At 33.5% G+C, this 24,968-nt stretch overlaps 1 protein-coding gene and 1 pseudogene across 1 annotated transcript; both read right to left on the reverse strand.

The window, feature by feature from the left end:
• Nucleotides 1-4,179: 4,179 nt before the first annotated feature.
• Nucleotides 4,180-7,515, reverse strand: LOC133871498 (uncharacterized; annotated as a pseudogene).
• Nucleotides 7,516-12,116: 4,601 nt separating this feature from the next.
• On the reverse strand, nt 12,117-13,634 carry LOC133871109 (protein OXIDATIVE STRESS 3 LIKE 4-like). Its single transcript, XM_062308474.1, has 2 exons — nt 13,026-13,634; nt 12,117-12,687 (listed from the first exon to the last, which is right to left on the reverse strand). Exons 1-2 carry the CDS (start codon nt 13,331-13,333, stop codon nt 12,225-12,227), a joined length of 771 nt encoding a protein of 256 aa, XP_062164458.1. The 5' UTR covers nt 13,334-13,634; the 3' UTR covers nt 12,117-12,224.
• Nucleotides 13,635-24,968: the final 11,334 nt, after the last annotated feature.

The following is a 24,968-nucleotide window of genomic DNA, read 5'->3' on the forward strand; positions in this document are numbered from 1 at the left end:
TTGATGATTTTGTTTCTTTAAAAGGACCTAAACTAGATTTTTGAACACTATGAGTATATTTGGCAAATACTTGTACATAACAGAGTAGTGGGTTATTAATTTCGGAATTAGTAAAAAGTAATGATGTGATATAAAGTAAAAGAATTTGTATAGAAAAATAAAAAACTTTTATATTGTAGTGAATTTTTTTATTTGAATAATAAAAAAATTTTATTAATGTGATATAATGTTGATTGTTATTGAAAAATGTAAAAAAAGTGAGAAAAAAATGCATGAACAGTAGCAAAGCACTACTCTGGCCTGGACATGTTATTCCAAAACATAGCCTATATTTCTGCCTTTTTTACTAGTGCCAACGGGCTTGTTTGGTAAGGGTAAGGAAATTCCTCCTTCTCCCTCTTCACTTTTTCCAAAAACAATCAACTTCAAAACATTCTAACTTTATATCACATCAATAATTTTTTATTATTATTTAAATAAAAAAAATTTACTACAATACAATTTTTTTTTACTTTTATATACAAATTTTTTTTACTTTATATCACATCTATCACTTCTAACTCCCACTACCAATTCTCCTTCCGTGAACAAACAAGGCCAACATGTTTTTGTTGCTAATATATTAATTTTGGCATATATTACTGAATTTTTATAATGTACCTTTCTAATATACATTGTGTGATAAATTATTCACTTTCTATTTTAAATTATATTTATCAGCCCCTCCGCCACTAGCAATACCTACAATCTAAGCCTACAACTATTCACACAGTGCTCTCTTTGGCAGTTTCCTCGAGCTGAGCTATTGACCAAATTGATATTCAAAACGCATTCTTACCTACGTTCCTCCATGAAGATGTGAATATGGCCCAACCAGCTAGATTTCATGTTCCACAATTTCCAGGTTATGTTTGCAAGCTTTAAAAGACTCTTTATGGACATAAACAGGCACACGAGCCTGGTTTTCTCATATTCGAAGTAGTGTTTTTTATAGTCCTTTGGTCTTGATTTAATCCACAGAAAAACTAAAAGGGGAGTCCCCTTTTTTTTTAGCCTTATTGTCAAGTTAATGCTACATTCATTCAAAAGATTTATGGTTGAGTCAATAACATGCTCTCAGTCGAAAATCTTTCAACTTTTGCTAGTATTACTTAGAGTTTGTTTGGAATTGCGTTATGAAACTTAAAAAATACTTTTAGTAATTAAAAAATTGGTCTATTTGATAAAAAAATTCTAAAATTATTTTTGACTTTTTTATTCTAAAAATGGTCAAAACGCACTTTTAGAAAAAAACCTAAAAATGAAGCCTTTTTTAAAAAAGAAAAAGAAAAAAAAAGCTGTTTTTGACTTTAAAAGCTCTATTTCCCAATGCAATCCCAAAGAGTCTCTTAAAGCACTAGAGCAAACACCCTATAGCTCATTCCCTTCCCTATATATAGGGAAAATCTTAAAAAATCACAAAAAATAAAAAATAAAAAATACTTACATCAGTTTTCCTAAATTTTTCTTAAACCCTTGGGTAGCAGTGTTACCGAATGTATTGGATAGCATTATAGCTACCTAATGGATTATAATAATCATAAAAAAGAAAACCAAGGCTATGGAATAAAGAGGAAAAAAAAAAAGAAGTAAAAGTACAAAATATATATATATATATATATATATATATATATATATATATAATTTTAATAATATAGGAAAAGATTAAAGAAATCTATTGTGATGAATATTTGGATAGAGAACCAAAAAGTAATTTAATTCTCTAAATTTAAGGAAAATCGTTGCTAAGAGCACTAGTAGCAGTTATCCTATATTGGTTCCCTTCCCTATATTTAGGAAAAATTTCATGAAAAACATCAAAAAACCTCCCACAGCAGATACCCTATATTTAGATGAGGGGGTTGAGAATGAATAGTAATTCCCTATGTATACATGTCTACTATTCCTTCCCTATGTATTATTTTAATATAAAAGAAGTATAATTAATTGATATAGGGAAGAGAGAAAAAGAATAAAATAAGAGTAAAAAAATAATATTTAATTGATATAGGAAAATGTAAGAGAATTTATTGTGGGGTATTTTTTTTATAGGGAAGTAAAAAGTAGTTTTGTTCCCTAAATATAGGAAAAATGGTTGAGAATCTGCTGCTTAGTGCTCTAATGCTCTTGGAAATGAAATTTGCAGACCTCAGTAACCGATCCGGTCAGTCACAAAATAGGATAAGAAATGGTGTCTACTGTCTAGTCTGGTGTAGGCGTGTAGCTAACGTGACTTGACGAAATGGTGCTTTGTTCACACCTAAGTTGATCTTCCATTGCTTTACATGTCCTTGGATAGGTGCATTTTACGGGAAAGAGATAGACAGGCAGGATATTAATGAAAAAAAAGACTAGCTAGCATGAGCGGGAGGAGTACGTAATCGATCGAACACTACTTAGAAGACTTGGCTTTGGGGTGGTTTCTCTGTGGACAATGTCACCTTAAATCATTTTTTTCGTCTCGAACACCTTCTCTTCTTGAGTTATAATATTCCTCTTCATTCTTTTTATGGTGATTAAAGCTACCCTTGATTGAGCCATGCAATATCATAATTTGGAAACTTCTTTATCTAATTCTACCGGAAACTGTACCAACAAACTCTAATGTTTTTAAGTAGGCTTAGGTCCTAGTACCAAGCTTCTCGAGCTAGGCTTCATTGGTCCTAATCTACTATAATTGAGCTCTAAGAAGCAACAAACATTTGCTCGCTCGAGTACTGAATCAAAAAGCAAATCTTTAGCGAATGCCGTACGTAACTGAATTGATTTGGCTTCAGTCTCTCTTCAAGGAACTTGGTGTCTTTCTTCCTCAAACTCCAACACTATGGTGCGACAATTCATCTGCACCACCTACGTACCTCATGAGTCATGGCGAACCCAGCCTTCCATGCATGCCAGAACTAAGCACATCGAAGTTGATTTCAACTTTATACGTGACCGTGGAGCTTCCAAATCTCTACCCGTTCATTTTTTTGTCTACCAAAGACAAGGTGGCTGGCATTTTTACCAGCCCTTGCCTTCTCATCGGTTTCAACTACTTCGATCCAATCTCAACATCCAGCCCTTACTGTTGCGAATGAGGGGGCTTATTGAAGATTATAAACTCAACCTCTTCTGTGAAGAAGACACTAACGTAGCAAAGGACTTTGAACGGAGTAATTCTAAACAACCTAAATCTGATAAAGATAAAAATTAAAAATTAAAAATTTGAACTTTTGCGAGTAGGAAATCTTTCAACTTTTGCAAGTATCACTTAGAGCATGTTTTGAATTGTGTTATGAAGCTTAAAAATTAAAAAGTACTTTTAGTACTTAAAAAGTTGGTCTGTCTAGTAAAAAAACTCTAAAATTATTTCTTTGATTTTTTTTATTCTAAAAATGGTCAAAACGCACTTTTAGGAAAATCTTAAAAATGAAGATTTAAAAATAAAAAATAAAAAATAAAAAAAAGCTATTTTTGACTCTAAAAGCTTTATTGCCCAACGTAATTCTAAACAATCTCTTAAAGCACTAGCAGCAACACCTTATAGCTCATTCCCTTCCCTATATATAAGGAAAATCTTAAAAAAGCACAAAAAAAAAAAAAAAAAAAAAAAAAACTTACATCAGTTTCCCTAAACTTTTCTTGCATTTTTTTGGTCAGTCGCTCCAAGGTGGTTTTGATAGAATCCATTTGCTGCTCCAATTGATCCAAGTGTGGATCCAACATAACCAACTCTAGTTTGTCATGTGCTCGAATTTCAACCGCTTAATGGGAATTATTTGGGGAAGGTTCTTTATAGGGAAAGGAATTTTGTTGATTTTGTTTATGTTTTCAGCATACTTTATTGATCTCCAATGAGTCTGTAAAGTATAAACAGACAGCTGACAAATGAAATGAGATAAAATTAGTCCTACTAACAAACCCTGTCGAGATAAAATAATCCCTGTTCAAAAGATAATTACCCCTACTTCAATTATTTTTCCTAATCTTATCGCCTATCCGTAATTGAATTATTAATCCTAATCCTAATCCTAATCTTACCACCAGGCTAAGCACATAATAACATACTATTTCGCATGAAGGCTGTTAATCAGATTGAAAGGTTTGTTCGAATTCTAAATTGATAAAGTAAGACAGAAATTCAAATTCAATCTCAGCAACTCAAATTCATATTTCAGGCATTTTCCAACAGGAACAACATTAAAAAAAATATTGGGTTGGTGAAATTAAGGTTACCTCACTTAGATTTGGGATAGGGCCTGGTAGCAAGGCAAGTTGGAATGTTTTCAGGTTGTTCTATCCACAGTTTATGAGTGATGCCACCAGCTGTGAGCTTTTCTGACAAGTTTTCACCTCAAGAGTGGCCTACGTATTTGAAAAAAAAAAAACTTCTTCTTCATTTCCAAGCACTTTCATCAATGTTTTGGGGACTACAATACTTGACTGTGTGAGGATCGTCCTTATGGAACCAGACTGCACACACGGAGGCATGGCAGGCCTGTGTCAATCAGGTCTCACCGGAGCACCACGTACTGGACGAGCACATTGGAGTTCTCCGCCTTCACACTGTCGCCGTCATCGAGTACTGTGGGTTCACTCATTGAGTTCGAAGGCCGAGTCCAGACACGGCGGGGAGAGGAAAGGCTAGCCTTGATTCTAGTGCTTGAGAAGGGAAAGCGAGAGTTGGAGGATGTGGCGGAATAGCTGAGTGGGCTTGAGTCATTGAGCAGAAGGCGGTATCATCAACTTTAGCCCATATATCAATGCAGTTGATCCTCATCAAAAAAAAAAAAAAAAAAAAAAAAAAAAACCACTTGGTAAGCCTAGTTTCTCTAACATTCCAAGCCCCAAGGTTTTCGCAAAAAATAAAAAATAAATAAAAATTAAAATTTTACCCCTAAATTTTTTTTTTTTTTTTTTAATTTTGCCCCCACAAATCTCAAATGCTATCTCCGCCCCTCAAGTAATAAACGGTCACATTGATGTCTGCTAAACTTGCAATTAACCCACATAACTTGTATAATTAAATTGATTTGATATGCATTGAGAAGTTGGGTTATGTTTATTAATTATGGTTATGAATATCAATTATCCAATTCATTTTGTCATAAATCTGGTTGTGAATATGTATAATTGACATAACTTCTGCTTATAAGATATGAAATTGTGTTAATCAGGTCATATCAAATATTTGTGTCAATTAAATTCATTTATATTAAACATGTTGAAACGAGTTGTGTTTCTATCAACTCAACACGTTTAATTTATTAAACAAGTTATTTGAGCCTTGTCGTATCACCTGTTTAGTTAAATAAATTATGCTAAGTTTGAGGAGTTTTACACAATTAATTAAACGAGTCGTGTTTGTGTTAACCTTATATTTTCTCTTTAAAATTACACCTGAATTTTAAATCAAATTGCATTGATTGTATTTTTTGTAATGTGGTTCCACTGGGAACGTCATTGCCTAAAGAGGCATATGAAGCGAAGAAATATACGAGAGACTTAGGGCTTGGATACTAGAAAATAGTGGGAGGTCATAATAGTTGTATGTTGTTTTGGAAGGACTGTGAGGACTTAGAAACTTGTACTGCGTGCGGCATGTCAAAGTTGAAGCAGGTCACTGGGGGGGCTGTTGAGTCGTCTACAAGAGCAAAAAGAAGACCGGAGAAGGTATTGCGGTGATTTCCTTTTAGATTGCAAAGGTTATTTATGTCATCGGTACCCCCAGAACACATGTGGTAGCATGCTAAGGTTTGTATAAATGATGGGACACTAAGGCATTCGACCCATAGTGTAGCCTGAAAGACATTTGATAAACAACATTTGGATTTTGCATCTGAGCCCCGCAATGTCAGGCTTAGGTTAGCAACGGATGGATTTAATCATTTCGATAACATGACCCTTAGCTACAATACTCGATCAGTTATGTTGGTACCTTACAATTTTCCTTCATGGATATGTATGCAGAGAACATCTATCCTATTGTCATTGCTTATCCCAGACCTGCATTACTTTCTATGAAGATAGATGTGTACCTAGAGCCCCGAATATTAGGGTAGAAGGAGTTATAGGAGGTGGGATTATTGACCTACGATGTATCCTCTAAAGCGATGTTCACGATGCACATGGCCTTAATTTCTCTTTTAGCACAAAAAAAACTAAGCTTCTAAGCTCTTTGGAAACATTGGCCTTGTTTGATAACCTATAGAACATTACACAATAGTGGCGGGCACTATTCACAATTTTTTATTTTATTTTTACATTTTTCAATAACAATCAACATCAAAACATTCTCACTTTGTATATCACATCAATAATTTTTTATTACTATTCAAATAAAAAAATTCACTACAATACAAATTTTTTTCACTTTTTTATACAAATTCTTTTTATTTTATATCACATCATCACTTTTTACTAATTCCAAAACTAACAACCCACTACAATACAAAATTGTGAATAGTACCAGCCACTATTGTGTAATGTTATGTAGGTTATCAAACAAGGCCATTGTCTCTAATCCACTAGAAAATCGTGCTTTAAGAGCCATTTAAATAGAGTTTTGAAAACAAAGTTTACTTGTGTAATTAGGAGACCCGAATATATATAATAAAATAAATGCGGTGGCATTCAAATGGTCCAATCCACCGTTTGAACAAAACTAGGTTAAAGCTAGTTCTTAATGGTGTCGTTCAGACGCCTCAGCGAACGGTGCAGTGATCGGTGAACTCTGGAAGACTAGCATTTGAACAATGCTCCGAACAGCTCAGCAAACGATGGCTCTAACTCTATCAAGTAGGGGCATACAACTGGTTGCGGTTGCGGTTATTTCCTCATAACCATAACCGCAACAAGAATACTCGGTTATTCTCATTTTAAAAACTGCAACAGCAATCGATTTAGGTTATTACCAACTATCGGTTATTAACCGGGTAACCGATTTTCATATATTGTTGATTTTTTTCTGTAAATTATATATGTTTTCTTTCTTATTCACATTGGAATTGAAATATAATTCACTAAATCCTTTAATTTAATATTTATACCTTGAATTAGATAAAGTCAATTAATTCAATCTCAAATTAATGATAATTTCTTCTTCATAAGAATAATGAAGGATGATGACATCTTAAGTTTAAAATTCATTATTTATTAAAATCATTTAATTTAATGTTTTATTTAGCTGCACTCATAATGCAAAAGATGCTACTAAACACGGGGTGTTTTTGTGATTAAGTAGTATGTCTCTTCTGATCCAAACATTGAAACACAAAATTTTATACATATCTTCTTTTTGAACTCCTAGAGTTTCATTTCATCTTTTTTTAAGCTCTCCTTTCAAACATGAAAAGTTGCGGAACATATTGGTGAAGAGTACCACTACTGCTTGCCTTTGTAGGCACGCATTATCAAACTCTTGCCACTTAAAAATGTTGCTTCTTCTCCACCATTATCATTCGTCCATTTTCGTTACCTTAGCAAACTCTCCATGATATGTATATATAAAAATTGGTTACCGGTTACCCGGTTATTAATCGGTTTTTTAAAACCCTATAACCAGTAACTACAACTGGGATACCTGGTTATCCGATTATCTGGTTGTGGTTATTTTCTGTTGTTCAGTTTTTCGGTTAGCGGTTGTTGGCGGTTATTAGTGTTTATCGGTTATTAGCGGTTAATAACCAGCCCGCTTGTACACCCCTACTATCAAGTAATATACAGTTCGGACAGTGTATCAAATGGATCAACGAACGGTGTTCTTGGATTCCTCAATGGTGCAAAATGTTTGAAGGGTCTAGCGAACGATCCTCTCTAAAGCTTACCGTTCAAACCATTTAGCAAACGATCTAGCAAATGCTCGCTTTTGGAAGTTGGTTTTGACCCAGTGAACTTTGGAATTGAAAAGTTTTCATGAGATATAAAGTTGTAGAATTTTGAGCCATCTTTCCAGTGCCACAGACTTGCCTTTATTTGATGTTGGAATCAAAAGATATGAACATTTTAATCTGACTAGACCAATGTCGGACAATAAATACAAACTTGAATTCTCATGTCTTGGATCAACTTTTGCACCGACTAAACCCTAAACTTAAAACTTGCAACCAAACATATTTTGACACTAAATTTTCCAACACTAAAAACTAAACATATGTCTATATTTTGAATCGTCTTCATAATAGTAATTTCTTGAGTTTAGCTACCCGGAAGTGTTTTTTTACTTTTGTTGTGTTCAAAGGGTTTTCCACTTCTTAACGAAAATATTTATGTTGTGTTGTGTTCTGGCGTTTTATTTTTAATTATTCCAATTTTATTGCTTGTGTGCTTGTGTGCTTGTGTTGGGGGTAGAATTCAGACCCTAGTGCTTTCAAAAATCAAGGACAATTTTGACTGCAAGGTGAGCTGCAAGAGTCTCACCTTCGTTAGGGTCACACGGGAGATCCAACGACGTGGCTTTAGCAAAGAGGATGGACCCAAAGGCTGAGAAAAATTATCTTATTCAAATGCTTGAATTTTGCTCTCAATTTAAAGTAAAATTGTCCAATTTTTATGTGGTTGTACTGGACAATTTTTTTCAACTTGACCAAATTCAAACTCTAGAGTCAATCTGATCCACTCCAAGCATAACATAATCAAGAATGAAAACTCAAGTCGAGCAACATAGAAGATGGGGTCAAACAATGGACAAATTATAATTTGTATTTATCTCAAATTTGATCATATTGCAACAATATTATTTGAGTAAAGCTAACAAAATAATGCAATTTGTTTCTTGGTAGTTGTGGAGTCACGTTGCAGTAATTAAACCCTCTCTCTCCTTCCCTTTTCCCCTGCTCCCCTCCAAAGACACATGCATAAGAAGATATGCAATGACTTCGTTGTCACAGGGAATATGCTAAACGTGTGGATATATAGTCGATGCCCTGTCATTGGCAAAGGTTGTCAGCTTTGAAGCCATATGATATACTCAGGATTGTCATGAAATTCATTCAATCAATCACCGACTCTATGGAATTGCTTCAAAACCAAGGCTGACTGCCGTATAGACGAGGAAGACGTGTATAGCAGCACACCAACATTAGTAGGGTTGGCAGTCTGAATTCACGCGTCGAATTAATATTATCAATAACAATTTTTAATACGATCTACGAATTTGATACGAACTTAGCACGGCATTAAAGTGTTAGAGTTTAGCATAAGCGAATTATATATATATTTTTTTATATTATAAATACTTGTTGAGACTGGTCAAACAGGTCGTATTTGATGGTTTGATCTGTTTAACTAAATAGATTGTACGTGTTCGGGTTGATTCTTAATGGGTTGGGAGCTCAAGTAGGCGACCCAAACTTGATCCGCCAACCCGAATTGCCAGCCCTAATTCAGATCGTATTAGTACCAACTTTTAGTTCTGACCTTTCATTTAAAATTTATAATATCAATTTTATTAAATGAAATTAATTGAGAAGATCCAATTCCCTAATTTCTTTGTCACAAGTTCTACAAATATATATATTTTTTTTCAATAGATAGTTCTACAAAATTTTAAAACCCTAATAATGGTTGTCTTATATCATTTATGTTACTTTAAAGTTGAAACTGAGATTTGACCAGGATTTTATAGAGTATTTAAGACGAAATCAGATTGAATATATGACAAAATATCACAGTTTGTTTTACATAATCTAATCACTTGGACATGCAGCACCTATACGGTAGTTTTCTTTACAGCACGTAAGCCTAATCCCAAAACTTATCCATATAACATATATATTAGATTAAAGTTAAATAAAATGTCAGAAATCAATAGAATTGTGAATTACTAAGAATTGTCTTGCAGCATAATTGCCGACCTTTGGACAAGAGTATACATGTTTTTTTACGGGAGCATTGGTACTTGGCATATCATTTGGGTTCAAAAATTTAGCTGAAAATATTAATAATTTATAAATTATGGATAATCTAAATTAAAATTAGTAACAATACAACATAAAAAAACTTTGCCGAGCAAAACCAGTGAAATTGACAAAAAGTTCTAATGCATTCTTAGTAGTTTCATCAAATTTTACTAGCTAAAATAATTAAAAATTATTTTTCTCTATTTTAACCACCTACTTTTTTAAAACAGTACTTTCAGAAGCATCACAATTTTAACTATCTATTGTCACTATTCTATTTAAATAATATTTTTTTCAAAGATTTTTTTTTATTTTTTCTCTATAATCTTTTTTTGAATGTTTGTCTTTTATTAATGGTTATATTTTTGAATATTTTTCTTATTCTGACGGTTATATTTTTAAAAATTCATTTTTTACCTATCGGTAATATTTATGTATGGGTTTTGTTCACTAAAAACATTCTCACTGGCTTAGCTATTTTTACTTTTAGGTTAAAATGACTAACCAATTTACTAAAAAGTCCCTCCATCTGATTATGCAAATCAAATGCAAAATGCATTTATGATACATTTGTGAATAATGCAACTCCAACTCCACATTTAGAGTTGCACTATTCACACATGCATCTCTTTTTTTATTTGTTCATCTTTCTTTCATTCTCTCTCTCTCTCTCACCAAAACTCATTTACGTCATAGCAATATTCTTATATATCTCAGAATTTAAGAAATTGTATTTCAGAGTATGTCTATATGACAAAATCTATGTTTGTCATTTTAAGGTCACATTCATACGAACCACCTCATATGAGAACAAAAATTTTGTTGACTTTATAGTAAATAATTATCCAAAAAAGAATTACCATGTTAACATTAAAAAAATAAATAAAAATAAAAGAGACTTCTTGTTGAAAAAATATCTAAGAATTAAAATAAAGAAATAAAATAATATTTAAATGATATAGTGAAATAATAAATAGTCGGATGTAAGGTATCTTTTGAAAATTATTAGTTAAAATAAATAAAGTAGATTTTGGTTAGTCATTTTACATTAAAAAAAAGAAAAGAAAGAAAAAGCCATTGAAAAATGCTCTTTAAGTAGATTATCCTGCAACTAAAATTGCATTGCTCGGAAATAATACAAGTAAAATACACATGTATAAGAACCACTGAAGGTATTAAAAAAACTAAAAACAACTATTAACTCAGGATTTACTAGAGAGAGGATCTGCGACAACAACTATTAAGACCAAATTTTAATAATTTTTTATTATTTTAGTGTGTGATCAGAGTTTATTATTGTTACTAAATACTATCCACTTACCAACAAATTGGTGATAATACTATATTATTTAATTTTTGGGTTAACAATCCCTTTTACTTTTGTAGTTTTAAATCTTTATTTTTAACTCATTGTATTTTCATTTTTATATCACAAGTAATACTTATGCTACGAAAAAAGACGGAGATGGTATTTCCGTCCATTTTTCTATCCAAAACTAACAGAGTTTCATGTCAACATGTGGCACCAATTAAAATTGCGAAACATGGCTGCCACACACACATTAATTTTGAGGCTTTAAAAAAAATTAATAAAAAAGCATACTTCTTAATTTTTAATTTAAGCCTTAAAATAAAACACACACATATATATTAATTTTGAGGCTTTAAAAAAAATTAACAAAAAAGCGTACTTTTTAATGTTTTAGTTTTTTTTTAAGCGTTGAAAAAAAAAAATAAAAAAATTGTGCAGCCACGTATCACAATTTTAATGGTGCCACGTGTTGCTAGTGTAAAAATCTATCAATTTTAGATTGAAAATTGAACGGAAGTATTATCTCCATATTTTTTCATAACACAAATACCACATATAATAAACATGCCAATATTAACATCTCAATACCTTTCTGAATGCTAACTAGGGTTTTATTATCTGTAGCGTCTATTAGGCTTATGATTAGGACGACCCCCAAGACTCTTCCCAAACAAAAACAAAATCAAGTGGGCAGAGGGCAAAAATTTTCCCTGGTTTAGAGGCGCATGCATCAACCAAAGGATTCATATCATCCACATTACATGATCATGTATATCCATGCCATAAACCAAAGATCTCAAGTCAAAACAAATATCTATATAAAAAAAAAAAAAAAAAAAAAAAAAAAAAAAAAAAAAAAAAAAAAAAGAGAAAGTCAAAACAAATTAAAAAAAAGGATAATATTTTATATTTTATATTTTTCTAATGGTTTTTTGAGTGGGACAAAGAAACAACTACAGAAAGAGAAAAAAAAAAAAAGAGCAGCTGCTAAGCTAATCATCATCGTCATCATTATCATCTTCCTGTTCATCGTGTTCTTGCAGATCCGAGAGAGAAAAACAACTCCTTGATTTCAAACTCAAAAACCTCCTGTCAAGCAATTTTTTTACTAGTCTCTCCGGATTATCTCGATCTTCTTCTTGTCGTTCCTTTTTCTCTGATGACGACGATGATGACGAGGAGGGCGATGATGATGATGATGATGATGGATATCCTTGTCGATCTTGATGTTGTTCGTCTTCATCTTCATCTTCCTTGAGAGCCAGCAGAGGCATGGATTTAGGGTTGAAAGAGCTGTAGAAGGAAGATCTCCTTGACGACAACTTGGACGCCACCAAAATTCTCCTCCTCTTGTTGAATGAGTTCTCCGATTTCTCCAGATCCTTCACTGTGCTCACTTCCGATAGATTCGCAAACGACTTTGATTTCCCTGTAAAATGGTTCGATAATCCCCTCCTGCATACCAAGACCAAACCCAATTCAGCAAAAAAAAAAAACAAAAAACCAAAAATAATTCAAAAAATCAAAACTATTTCGCAAGAGAGAGATTCCCTTCGATTATTTCAAAGGATCAAGCAGATATTCCGTGGTGAATGCACGCAAAAAAAAAATCAAATCAAATCAAACTTTTTTCTAAGACGAATTGTGTAGCAAAGCATACAAAAATCGGCCTTGATGGGCACGGATGAGTTCTGAATAAAAGAAAAAAAAAAATCACCAAATAAATGATTTTAAAGAAAAAGCTTGGTACCAAAAAATTGAAATAAAGAACCCAAAAAACAAAAATTAATTACTTGATGGGAAGAGAGTCTTCCAATGAACCCAAAAAAGCAAATCCTCCACCGTTGAAACCGCTCCGCACCTCCTTCGAGGAAACGTCGTCGTTGTCCTCGTCCTCGCTATCGTCTGGCGCTCCGATCGAGGACGAACTCTCCGACAAGTCGTCGTCCTGCTCCAGGGCCTTCCCCGGCACGCCGACATCATCGTCCTTCAAAAACAGGCAAGTCGCCACCCTGCGCTGATCGGTGTCGTTGGGAACGACGGCGACGCCGCTCCGGTCCCTAACTTCGATGCCGAATACGGGACCCACCAGAACCTCCATCGGTACCGCAAGTTGGCTGATCGAGAATATCGCTTCTTTTTTTGACGGTTTTACCCTCTCCCCCTTCGTCTTCTCCTTCTTTTGGGCTTCCAGATGATAGGGCTGCTTCTCATCAATCGGCGGTCGCTCTCTTTGTTGTTTTCGGATCAGATCAGACGGTACAGGCAGAGCGAGATACAAGGGTGCGCAGGTTAAGAGAGGCGAGTCGGTGTAGGTTAAGGGCAGCGTGAAAGAAGAACAAAGGATAAGGATCAGCTTGAACCAAGAATAGCGTAAATTTATATTTATATAGAGAGAGAGAGAGAGAGAGAAAGAGACAAAGATGTGTAGTAGTCCTACAAATGCAAGGAAAAGGCTAACGTCCGCCGGCGGCATAATAGGCAACCAAAGCCCTTTGACACGTTCATGATGACGTGGCAGGGATAATGACCAGAGATGCACACAAAACTTATCCTCTTTCCTTTAATTAGATCCGATAAGGGGAGTACGAAGATCAAACTGGTCCCCTAAGTATTTTCCTTGCATATCCTCCTGTCTCAAGTTGTCTTATTTCTTTGTTCTTTCTTTTTTTCATTTCTCTAATCACAACAAAATGGAAAGAGTACATCAAATATACAACGCAATAGATAGATAGGGAAGCCCAAGAACAACTTTTGTGAAATCAATATTGGGATGTACACGTGGATATTCTTGTGATTATATTTTATATTTGTCCTCGCATATGAAAAAGAGAAATGATCTTTACACTCATTTCTCACAACAGCTCCACAACAAGTTGGCGTGGATAGTAATATTTAATAAAATATTACCAGCCACGTCAGCTTGTTGTGGGGCTGTTGTGAGAAATGAGTGTAGGGATCATTTCTCTATGAAAAATGCAGAAAATCACTCTTAAATATTTGTATCCGCATAATTGTTTTATTATTCGCATCTGCGTGGTTATTGTGTTTAATAAATACGATTATTATACCATATCTACAAATAAATGATGGGTCTATTTCAAACGCTTTGAAAAATAATTTTGACCGATTTTTAGTCAAAATATAATGAAACACAAAAAAATATATAGAACTGAGAAAAAAATGAGATGCTGGACACGACATCAAAATATTCATGGTAATCAATATTCACAAGAAACATACTTAGATTATTTTTATCCAGGATTCAATGAGCATAACAATCAAGCCAACAAACATAAAAAAAAAAAATAATAAATAAAAATAAAAAATAAAAATAAAAAATAAAAAATTACAAATCCAACATTAAAAAAATAAAAAATAAAATTATTACAAATCCATAACATAAAAAATACAAATTGTCTAAATATTACACATTCATAAGTGGAATATATATATATATATATATATATATATATATATATATATATATGATGGGACTCCTGTCCTCACTGATGGCAAGCAATTGCCTGATGGTATCAATACTTTGATATACACCATTGTCAAACATTTTGTTGGGACTCTGTCCAATATTACTTCTCATATTTCTGATTATTTGAATAATCTTAGATGCCCTACTATGTCTGATTATAGATGGTATCAAGATGTTTTCATTTCTCGTGTTATGCTTAGAACTGATAGATTTAAGCCTTATTGGAAAGAAAAGTTCATTGATAGATTACCTTTATTATTTGCTCACAAAGTAAAAGATAAACTTGTTGATCCTGTTACGGGATCCATTGATTATGAAAACTTAACCTATGGTGATTTGTTTTCAATTATTAAAAAACTTGGCATAAAAATGTGTGTCAATCAGAAAATAATAAGACAACAATTAAAAAATGCTAAGAAAGCGAAGTTGGCTTTTAGTAATTTGTAATAAATGCGGTAGATAATGACTAGAGGTTGACTACCAATTAACATGTTATAACCAAAAGTTAAAACATTCAAAGTTAATGCTTTAGAAATATTAACATCACTCAAAGAAAGAGTTATGTTAGGAAAAGTATCAAAATAAACAGGACCATTGTACAGAGACGTATGGACCATGCCAAGAGTGCTGGCTCTAAAATCAATGAACCTAGCGTCTCGAAGGCACATCAATACAGAAGCATCAATACCAAGTCGTGTTAATGGTTTAACAGCAACTTGAACAGCTCCAACATGTAAGAACTTAAAACCTTTAGCAAGAGATTGGTTAACAAATCTCTTGTTAAATAGTTCAAAATCCTCATTCCTATTAGAAATAGGAATGGTTTGTTCAACAGTTTTAATAGCATATTCAGCTCTAAAAGAGCTTTTAAACCAATAAGTTTTGTAAACTTCTTTATCAGGGAGTCTTGGAATACTCCAACTACTAAAATCAAAAGAGGAATCATCCTCAACATAATAGTGTTCAGAGTTACACATTACCAGGGGGATTAATAGAGGATCTAGAGCTAACAGAAGAGTTAGACCTCCACATCTTGAAAACCAAATCAAATAACAATCAAAACAAACATGATCAACAAAGCCTTTAACCCTAGTTGGTTATTTCACAACATATACCCTGACCCTAGACCTTTTTTCGACCAATCCCTAAACGCTTACCCCGGCTTTGACGGGAACCAGGTCTGTGCTAAAGAACGGCCTCTACCGAGGGGGGGGGGGGGTGGTTATGATCCCTAACCTTAAGGAGAAAGTCTCCGAAAAAAGGAAGATGCAGTGTGTGTGTGTATAAACAGATTAGATAGGGAAAGTTGGGAAGACGGTATAAACCAGTCAACAGGGAATGCAGATAATGACGGGACCGTAGCAGTCAATAAAGTTGTCGGCCAGTTGCAAGTGCAACCAATAATTCCGCAAAAGACAAGCAAACTTTAGGTGGAGCTTTGGTGGAGCCAATAATGCTGTCTAGAGCGTGAACCAACAGTAAGGGACCCGTGGGAGTCAATAGTTGAGCTCTGGGATGTCTTCTATGCCTGGGATTGCATCTAGAGCATCCTGAGTACAAACCAGGTCATGCCCGAACAGGTGTCGGTTTTCTCCGCATAAACCAGTAGTATCCAAGGAAAATCCAGAAGAATTAGATTTTTCTTCATCTCCACTGTCTTCACTATCTTCAACATTATTTTCTTCCTTGAATATTTTGAGAAATTGGTGGAACATTCTCATGTCATTCTTGGAAGGCCCTTTCTTCTTCTTCTTTTTGGATGAAGAGAATGACGCAGCAACAGACTTTTAAAACTTCTAAAGAAAGATATTTTAATTGTAGTAAAAAGGGACATTATGCAGATAAGTGTCCAAACCCACCTAATAAGTCTCAGAATGATACTACTCATTTTGAGACTCGGAAGATTTCTTTACCAGAAGAAAGAAAAGGAACTAGTTTAAAAACTAATAGCCAAAAGAATTTGGAAAAAATTGAAGAAATGCTTCTGGAAATCAGCCTCCGAAAGGCTGCTAAAAAAAAAAGTTTCAACTCCTGAAGCCAGTTCTTCAAATGTTAACAATGCATGTGCCATAAATCAAGACAAAGGCAAAAATGTTTTAAATGTTTTTAAACATTCTGATGATGAGTCCGAAACTTCAGAGGAATCTGATTCTTCCAAATCTGACTCATCCACTGATGAAGATATTAAAATTCTTGAAGAAAACTTTGGAAAAATTGATGTTTCTCCAAAACTCCAAAAAATTTTCAAAGCTAAACTTGTTAATCTTACCAAGAATTGGTATAATAAACCCACTCCTCCTGATTTACAGTTTGAAGAAAGAGTTTTTCAAAACCAATTCTCTGTTTTTGCTGATAAATTATATGAGTAGAATATTGATGGTTTGTCTGAACAGGAAATCCTTAATAAGATGAATCATATGTCTATGGTTGCTAATGCTTATATGACTAACCATGACATTTCTGATTATGATATTGTTGAATTGTTAACCACTAGTTTTTCCGAAACCCTCAATGCTTGGTGGGACAAGCATCTTTCTCAAGATGCTAAAACTCGGATTAAGACCGCTGTTAAACCCAATGATGATGGGACTCCTGTCCTCACTGATGGCAAGCAATTGCCTGATGGTGTCAATACTTTGATATACACCATTGTCAAACATTTTGTTGGGACTCCGTCAAATATTACTTCTCATATTTCTGATTATTTGAATAATCTTAGATGCCCTACTATGTCTGATTATAAATGGTATCAAGATGTTTTCATTTATCGTGTTATGCTTAGAACTAAGAGTTTTAAGCCTTATTGGAAAGAAAAGTTCATTGATAGATTACCTTCATTATTTGCTCACAAAGTAAAAGATGAACTTATTGATCCTGTTACGGGATCCATTGAGTATGAAAACTTAACCTATGGTGATTTGTTTTCAATTATTAAAAAACTTGGCATTAAAATGTGTGTCAATCAAAAAATGATAAGACAACAATTAAAAAATGCTAAGAAAGCTAAGTATGAAATGGGTAATTTCTGTGAACAATTTGGTTTGCCTCCCATTTCTCCTAGCAGGAGACATAGGAAGAAACCAGATAAGTTCACTAAAAAATCCCGTCATATTAAAAGACGAGTCATTAAGCCTGAAAAGCCTGATAAAATTTTTAGAAAGCATAAGCGTTCTAAAACTATTAAAACTTCTAAAGGAAGATGTTTTAATTGTGGTAAAAATGATCATTATGCAGATAAGTGTCCAAACCCACCTAATAAATTAAATAATAAAATTAATTCTTTAAATATTGATGAGGAAGAAAGGAATGATCTTTTTAGGATTTTACAATCCCAATATTACTCTGATTCTGATTCATCCTACATTAATGAAGTTACTTCTGATGATTCTTGTTATAATTCTGCTAGCGAATCATCTGATAAAAATGTTTTTAAAATTGGCTGCAATAAATCTTGTTGTGAAAGTAAATTTTGCAAATTCTGCAATGTTACTTCTAAATAAGAAGAACAAGAAAATTTACTAATCACTTTAATTTCAAAAATTGAAAATGATGAGTTAAAAGATGAATATCTTTAAAAACTCAAGAAAACAATGAAGCATGATTTTGGAAAATCTATTAAATCCAAAATCTCTCTTGATGAAACTTTGGAAAAAATTTCAAAACAAAAATCCAAAGTAATTACTATCTCAGATTTGTAGCATGAGATAAGTAATATCAAGAAAGAAATTGTTGATTTAAAAAATGGCATGCATCATATTAAACTTAATAATCAAGACTTTAAAAGTAAAATATTAATCACAAATCTTCATAAAAAATTCCAAGATAACAATGAAGATTTAAAGATTGAAGAAATCGCTGGTAATCAACATGAGCATTCTAATGATCCTGAATCCAGCAATGCAATTGTCTGTTCCAGTAGTACTTTAAAATTTGTTAAACTCGTTAAAAGTTTCATACCACCCAAATGGTATGCCAAGATTACTGTTATTGTTGCAGAGGATTATTCCTTTGATGCCATTGCTTTGATTGATTCTGGATCGGATATGAATTGTATCCAGGAAGGATTAGTCCCTAGCAAATATTTTGAGAAATCCACTAAAAGATTAAACTCTGCCAGTGGAGATTCTCTTCATATTAAATATGAGCTTAGTAAAGCCTATGTTTGCCAAAATGATGTTTGTTTCCCCATTCCTTCTGCGCTTGTTAAAAACATGAACAATGATAAAGTGATTTTAGGAAACCCTTTCCTTTATTTACTTTACCCAATCTCTTCCATTGATGAATCTGGGATAACAACTGTTAAAATGGGGACGGAAGTAAAATTTAATTTTGCTTCCAGACTAGATATTGAGCTAGATCGGCTCAATTTAGTCACTGCTAAAACCAAACACTTGAATTCCTTAAAACAGGAACTCAAGTACAAGCGAATTGCTCAGCAACTCTCTGACAAATTATTACAATCCAAGATTGCTGCTTTCAACAGTAAACTTGTTGATACTGTTTGTTCAAACTTGCCTAATGCTTTTTGGCACCAGAAGAAGCACATTGTTGCTCTGCCTTATATTAAGGATTTTTCCGAAAGAAAAATCCCTACTAAAGCTAGGCCCATTTAAATGAATGCTGAAATTTTAGATTTTTGCCAAAAAGAGATTGCTGACTTACTTGCGAAAAATATCATTCACAAGAGCAAGTCCCCTTGGTCTTGTGCTGCTTTTTATGTAATGAAAAATGCTGAACTCGAAAGAGGTTCTCCTAGGTTAGTAATTAATTACAAACCTTTGAATGATGTTTTAAAGTGGATTAGGTACCCCATCCCTAATAGGAAAGACCTAGTCAATCGCCTTAGTGAAGCCCTCATCTTCTCTAAGTTTGATATGAAATATGGGTTTTGGCAAATTCAGATTGATGATAGGGATAGGTATAAGACTGCCTTTACCACACCCTTCGGACATTATGAATGGAATGTTATGCCCTTTTGGTCTTAAAAATGCCCCTAGTGAGTTTCAAAGAATCATGAATGACATTCTTAACCCCTTTAGTCATTTTGCCATTGTTTACATTGATGATGTCCTCATCTATTCTAAATCCATTGATGAACACTGGAAATATTTGAACTCGTTTCTAGAAATCATTAAAACCAATGGACTTGTTGTTTCTGCAATGAAAATTAAATTATTTCAAACCAAGATTCCATTCCTTGGTTTTGACATCTCTGAAGGACAAATTCGTCCTATTGATCGAGCTATTGAATTTGCTAGCAAATTCCCTGATGTCATCACTGATAAAAATCAACTCCAAAGATTTCTTGGATCGTTAAATTACATTGCTGACTTCTACAAAGATTTGAGAAAGTATTGCAAACCCCTGTTTGACAGGTTGCAAAACAATCCTCCACCTTGGACAGAAGTTCATACTTCACTTGTTAAAGAGATTAAAACTCATGTTAGATCTCTTCCTTGCTTGGGAATCACCACTGATACTGCTTTCAAAATTGTTGAAACTGATGCCTCTGACATTGGTTATGGAGGAATTCTGAAACAAATTGTTTCACCAGGATCATCCGAACAAATTGTTCGATTCCATTCTGGATCCTGGAATAATGCACAAAAGAACTATAGTACTATTAAAAAGGAAATCCTTTTTGTTGCTCTTTGCATTACAAAATTTTAATTTAATTTATTAAATCAAAAAAAATTGTTAAGAATTGATTGCAAATCTACAAAATATGTTTTGAAAAAAGATGTTGAAAATATTGCTTCAAAACAAATATTTGCTCGATGGCAAGCAATTTTAAGTATTTTTTATTTTGATATTGAATATATTAAAGGAATTAACAATTCAATTCCTGATTTTCTCACTCGTGAATTTTTGCAGTGCCACCATGGCAAGAAAAGTCCATTGATGGATTACCTTCATTATTTGCTCACAAAGTAAAAGATGAACTTGTTGATCCTGTTACGGGATCCATTGATTATGAAAACTTAACCTATGGTGATTTATTTTCAATTATTAAAAAGCTTGGCATTAAAATGTGTGTCGATCAGAAAATGATAAGACAACAATTAAAAAATGCTAAGAAAGCTAAGTATGAAACGAGTAATTTCTGTGAACAATTTGGATTGCTTCCCATTGCTCCTAGCAGGAGACATAGGAAGAAACCGGATAAGTTCACTAAAATATACCGTCATACTAAAAGACGAGTCATTAAGCCTGAAAGGCCTGATAAAATTTTTAGAAAGCATAAGCGTTCTAAAACCCTCCGAGTAAAGGGAAAAGATGACACTATTGCCATTGCTTCTCCTTATAAAACTTCTAAGAATGATACTATTCATTCTGAGACTTGGAAGATTATTGAACAAAATAATTTTGCTAATCAATCTCTTCACATTATTGGTCAACAACTTGATCGTATTGAAGAAAAGATTGATTCTTCTCCTATTAAAGTTATTGAAAAACCTATTCCTTTGGCTGTTAAAAAGGATGTTGAAAAACCTTTGATTTCTTTACCAAAAGAAAGAAAAGGAACTAGTTTATATATATATAACGGATGTAGGCGGTTAAAATCTGCCCACATGTACACCCCTAATCAATACAATGCAAAAAAAAAAAAAAAAAAATTAAAAAATTAAAAAATCTAAACTCTACTGAAAATAAGTCATATGAATGGTTCGGGCCGATAAATTCTTTGGCTCACATGCCAAGAAAGAGGCCGCGTAAAAAATGGTAGTTTTAAATGGTGACCCAATTATGGACCTATCTGAAACAGTAGTGTAGAGACTGGACCAAAGCTATAAAAGATGAGCATTACTATGATGTTCGGCGTAAGAGGTACCCAACAGAGAAGGCTTGGTGGATGGTACCAACAGAAGTGGCAGATGACAAAGAGTGTGGAGGGGCGGTGCGAGGGAGGTGAAGGTTAGGAAAATGCAATGGATCCGGCTTCTAAATTGCATACAAAAAGAGAAAAAAAAATGGAAAAAAGAAAGAAAGAAAGAAAAAAAGAAAATGATACGGGACGAAGAATGAAGAGACTAGGATCCTCCCTCCTCCACAATCGGTAGTCACAAGGGGGAGTCAAGGCATTTACCGATTGAAGAAAACCACTAGGGTGAAAGAAAGAGACGACAAACTCTTTAGAAAGTCTCATAGCCGCTAAAAAAAAAAAAAAAAAAAAAAAAAAAAAAAAAAAAAAAAAAAAGGCAAAATGAGTTGTTAGTTGAGATATGTTCAAAGAAAAAGATGCATCTAGTTGTTCTATTGCAGTGTATAGGGAAGGCACATCTTATGATGATAAGCCAATGGTTAGTATTTGGTGAGGTTGAATTAAGATTTTTTTTTTTTTTTTTTATATATAATTCTTTAAATTTTAATTATTAATTTTAAATTAAATATTTGAAATTTTAATGATATAATTATTTATTATGATTTTTTTTTTTAATCAATTCAATATTTATTATCTTATTATTTACTATAGTTTATTATGGGAGTGGCTTAACTCCCCTTAAAAGCCAACCGTTTGCTCCCTTTTTTCAACAGATAGAAGCCACATGTATTAAAAAGAACCTGAAGGTCAATCAGTTTGTCACATCATTTATGTTAAAAATAACTCATACTAACATCAAACACAACCACTAGTTTTAAGTCTTCACACTGTCATCCTTCCTCTAGCGCTACCAGCATCCTCAATACTCTCTTTTGCTTCCTTCGACTGTAATACATCAAACATTAATTAAGGTTAATTACGCTCTAATTATAGATTTTAAGGTTGGTTCTCAATTGGCAAAGTGTGAGATCTTGGACTTTTAAGAATTTTCTATCTGGGGAAACGTTCAAAGTTGGATTTGAACGATCGACGAAGAACGTTCGAATTTGGATTTGAACGATCGAAGGGTAATGTTCAAGGTTGGATTCAAACATTCGATGTTTGCCAAACAGTTTTTCTTTTAAACTTTTGGACACCTCAACCCTTCTACCAGCCCTAGCTCGCCTATAAACAGAACCCTATGACCTTAAGCCTTCATTTTCATTTTCCTTCAGTTCAAAAAACCCGAGAGAGAGAGAGAGAGAGAGAGAGAGAGAGAGAGAGAGAGAGAGAAGGTGCTAATTCTTCAAATGAGGTAATTTTCTTTGCATAACCTTGTTTTTAGTAGTATTGTAAAATTATCATCTCGTTGTTTATACGTAATTTCGTTCTATTTTTGTAGCATAGTCTCTTAGTTTGTGGTTTTGAGCCTCTAGGTTGATTATGATAGTTTGGTTATTGGTTATTGCATGGGACGCTTACATTTACAGATAAGTCCTTGATAGATTCGGTATGAATAACCTCCTGTTTAAGAGCTTAACAAAGACTCATGGATTGTGTTGAGACTTTAAGACAATATTAGCGATGGGTCAGTCATTTAATAATGTTTGACGTACTTTGGTGTGCATGAAAGTGTTCTTTTGGTTGTGGATATTGTTAAGTATGTTAAAATGACCTTTACAAAATCTAAGATTAGGAAAAGTTAGGACTTTATTAGAAATGAGGCTTCTACTAGTTTATAGAGCGTTCGGTAGGTTGTCGAAAGATCGATATGATAACCGAACGTTTGATGACTAGACAAAATGACCATTTTGCCCCTAGGATAGGTTTTAGGGTATTCCGTTTAGATGATGGGCTAATGTTAGATTGTTTCACAAACTTGGTTGTTGTGTACTGTCCAGGAAATTATTAGGTGGAAGCCACGATCAATGGTGAGTAAAACTGGCACAGATCCTTGTTACTTCAATTTCTTCATGACATGATTATTTTATGTATTAGACATGCATGTTTACAACTTAAATGAAATACATTTTAGAATGATGTGAACTCTAGTTTTGTGAAAATGATTGATGAATAATGAAGCGATGAAACATATGAGTTTTGTAAGTGCATGCATGTAAAAGATAATGGATAATTGCATCCTATGATATGGTATATTGTGAAAAAGGGATAACGGCCATCAGCTACTATTTTACAGGTTAACCCTATGGTCAAAGAGATTGACCTTTATGTTGGCCTTGTATCCAATGGTGATTTGTGATTGGCGCAACCATGTTTGAGTGAGGCCACCAAGACGGATGTCATTAATGGCGTGGGGCTCCTGACGTCAAACTTCTAATAATGGACGGGATTCAAAAACATTCAGAGCACTTGTGCTGTACTACATGTCACTCAGGACAACGACCACCCTATCGAGAAGGGGTTAATATCTAGGGTAGACCTTATGGATGTTTAACATATGATATGTTTACTTAATATATCATATACTATATCTACAATGTATTACCGTGACCTTCTTTGTATTCAACGGAGGACTTCATTTATATTACTACTTATGATTTACAAACTTTTGTTAAATAACTTAGTTTACAAAATGATAACCTATAAACCATGGATATTACTACTCACTAAGTCCTAAACTTACGCTTCTATCTTTTCCAACGGTAAAACATGTATTGTTTTCTAGTTGGTCTACATTTAGATGTCGGGTTTGAGAACGAACTCGAGGCACTTGCAACCATGTGGAGTAATGATAGAGATATGGATTATGATTTAGTACTCGTAACAGGATTTTAAAGGCAACTCATGGTAATTAGTACTTTTGGATGACATTGCAAACTTAGTGTTTAAAACATGTTTGTGTATTAATGTTTAGTTCGGACCTTTTATAATGATGATCTGTATAGAATAATTTCAATTAATATGATGATTCTTAGTAGATGCTCTGGTTGTAATGATTAATGTTGGTAAAGTTATCATGCGTTTTTGTTGCTTATTATTTTGTTTTGAGGAATAGATATCCATTGGTCTTATTCTTTATGGGAATTAAACGGAGAGGTATATTGAGAAGTTAATTACCAGTTAATTAATTTATCGAGGAATTACACTTGCTCCTCAAGCGTCCACCACCACCATTATTGCCACCTTCCTCATATATCAACTTCAGAAATTGCCAACGCCACCACCATTCCTCCAATCTAGTAAGTCGAAGAAGAGAAAAGTGAGTCATGCCTCTTCCGTTTTATTTCTTTTTCCTTAGCCCATTTCTGTTACATATAGTTGTCACTAACTATCCCATCTTCTTTGATGGCAGATTGTGCAAACTTACCCCCAACTTTTGCCTTCTCCTTGTAGGCAGTGGTAGAGATAGGCTTCCTCCGCCATTACCCATTGGTCATGTCCCTCTTGTTTAGATCTTTTACCTTTGCTTCAGCAACTTCATCG

This window comes from Alnus glutinosa, chromosome 6 (genome assembly GCF_958979055.1).
Source record: "Alnus glutinosa chromosome 6, dhAlnGlut1.1, whole genome shotgun sequence".
Taxonomy (NCBI): Eukaryota; Viridiplantae; Streptophyta; class Magnoliopsida; order Fagales; family Betulaceae; genus Alnus; species Alnus glutinosa.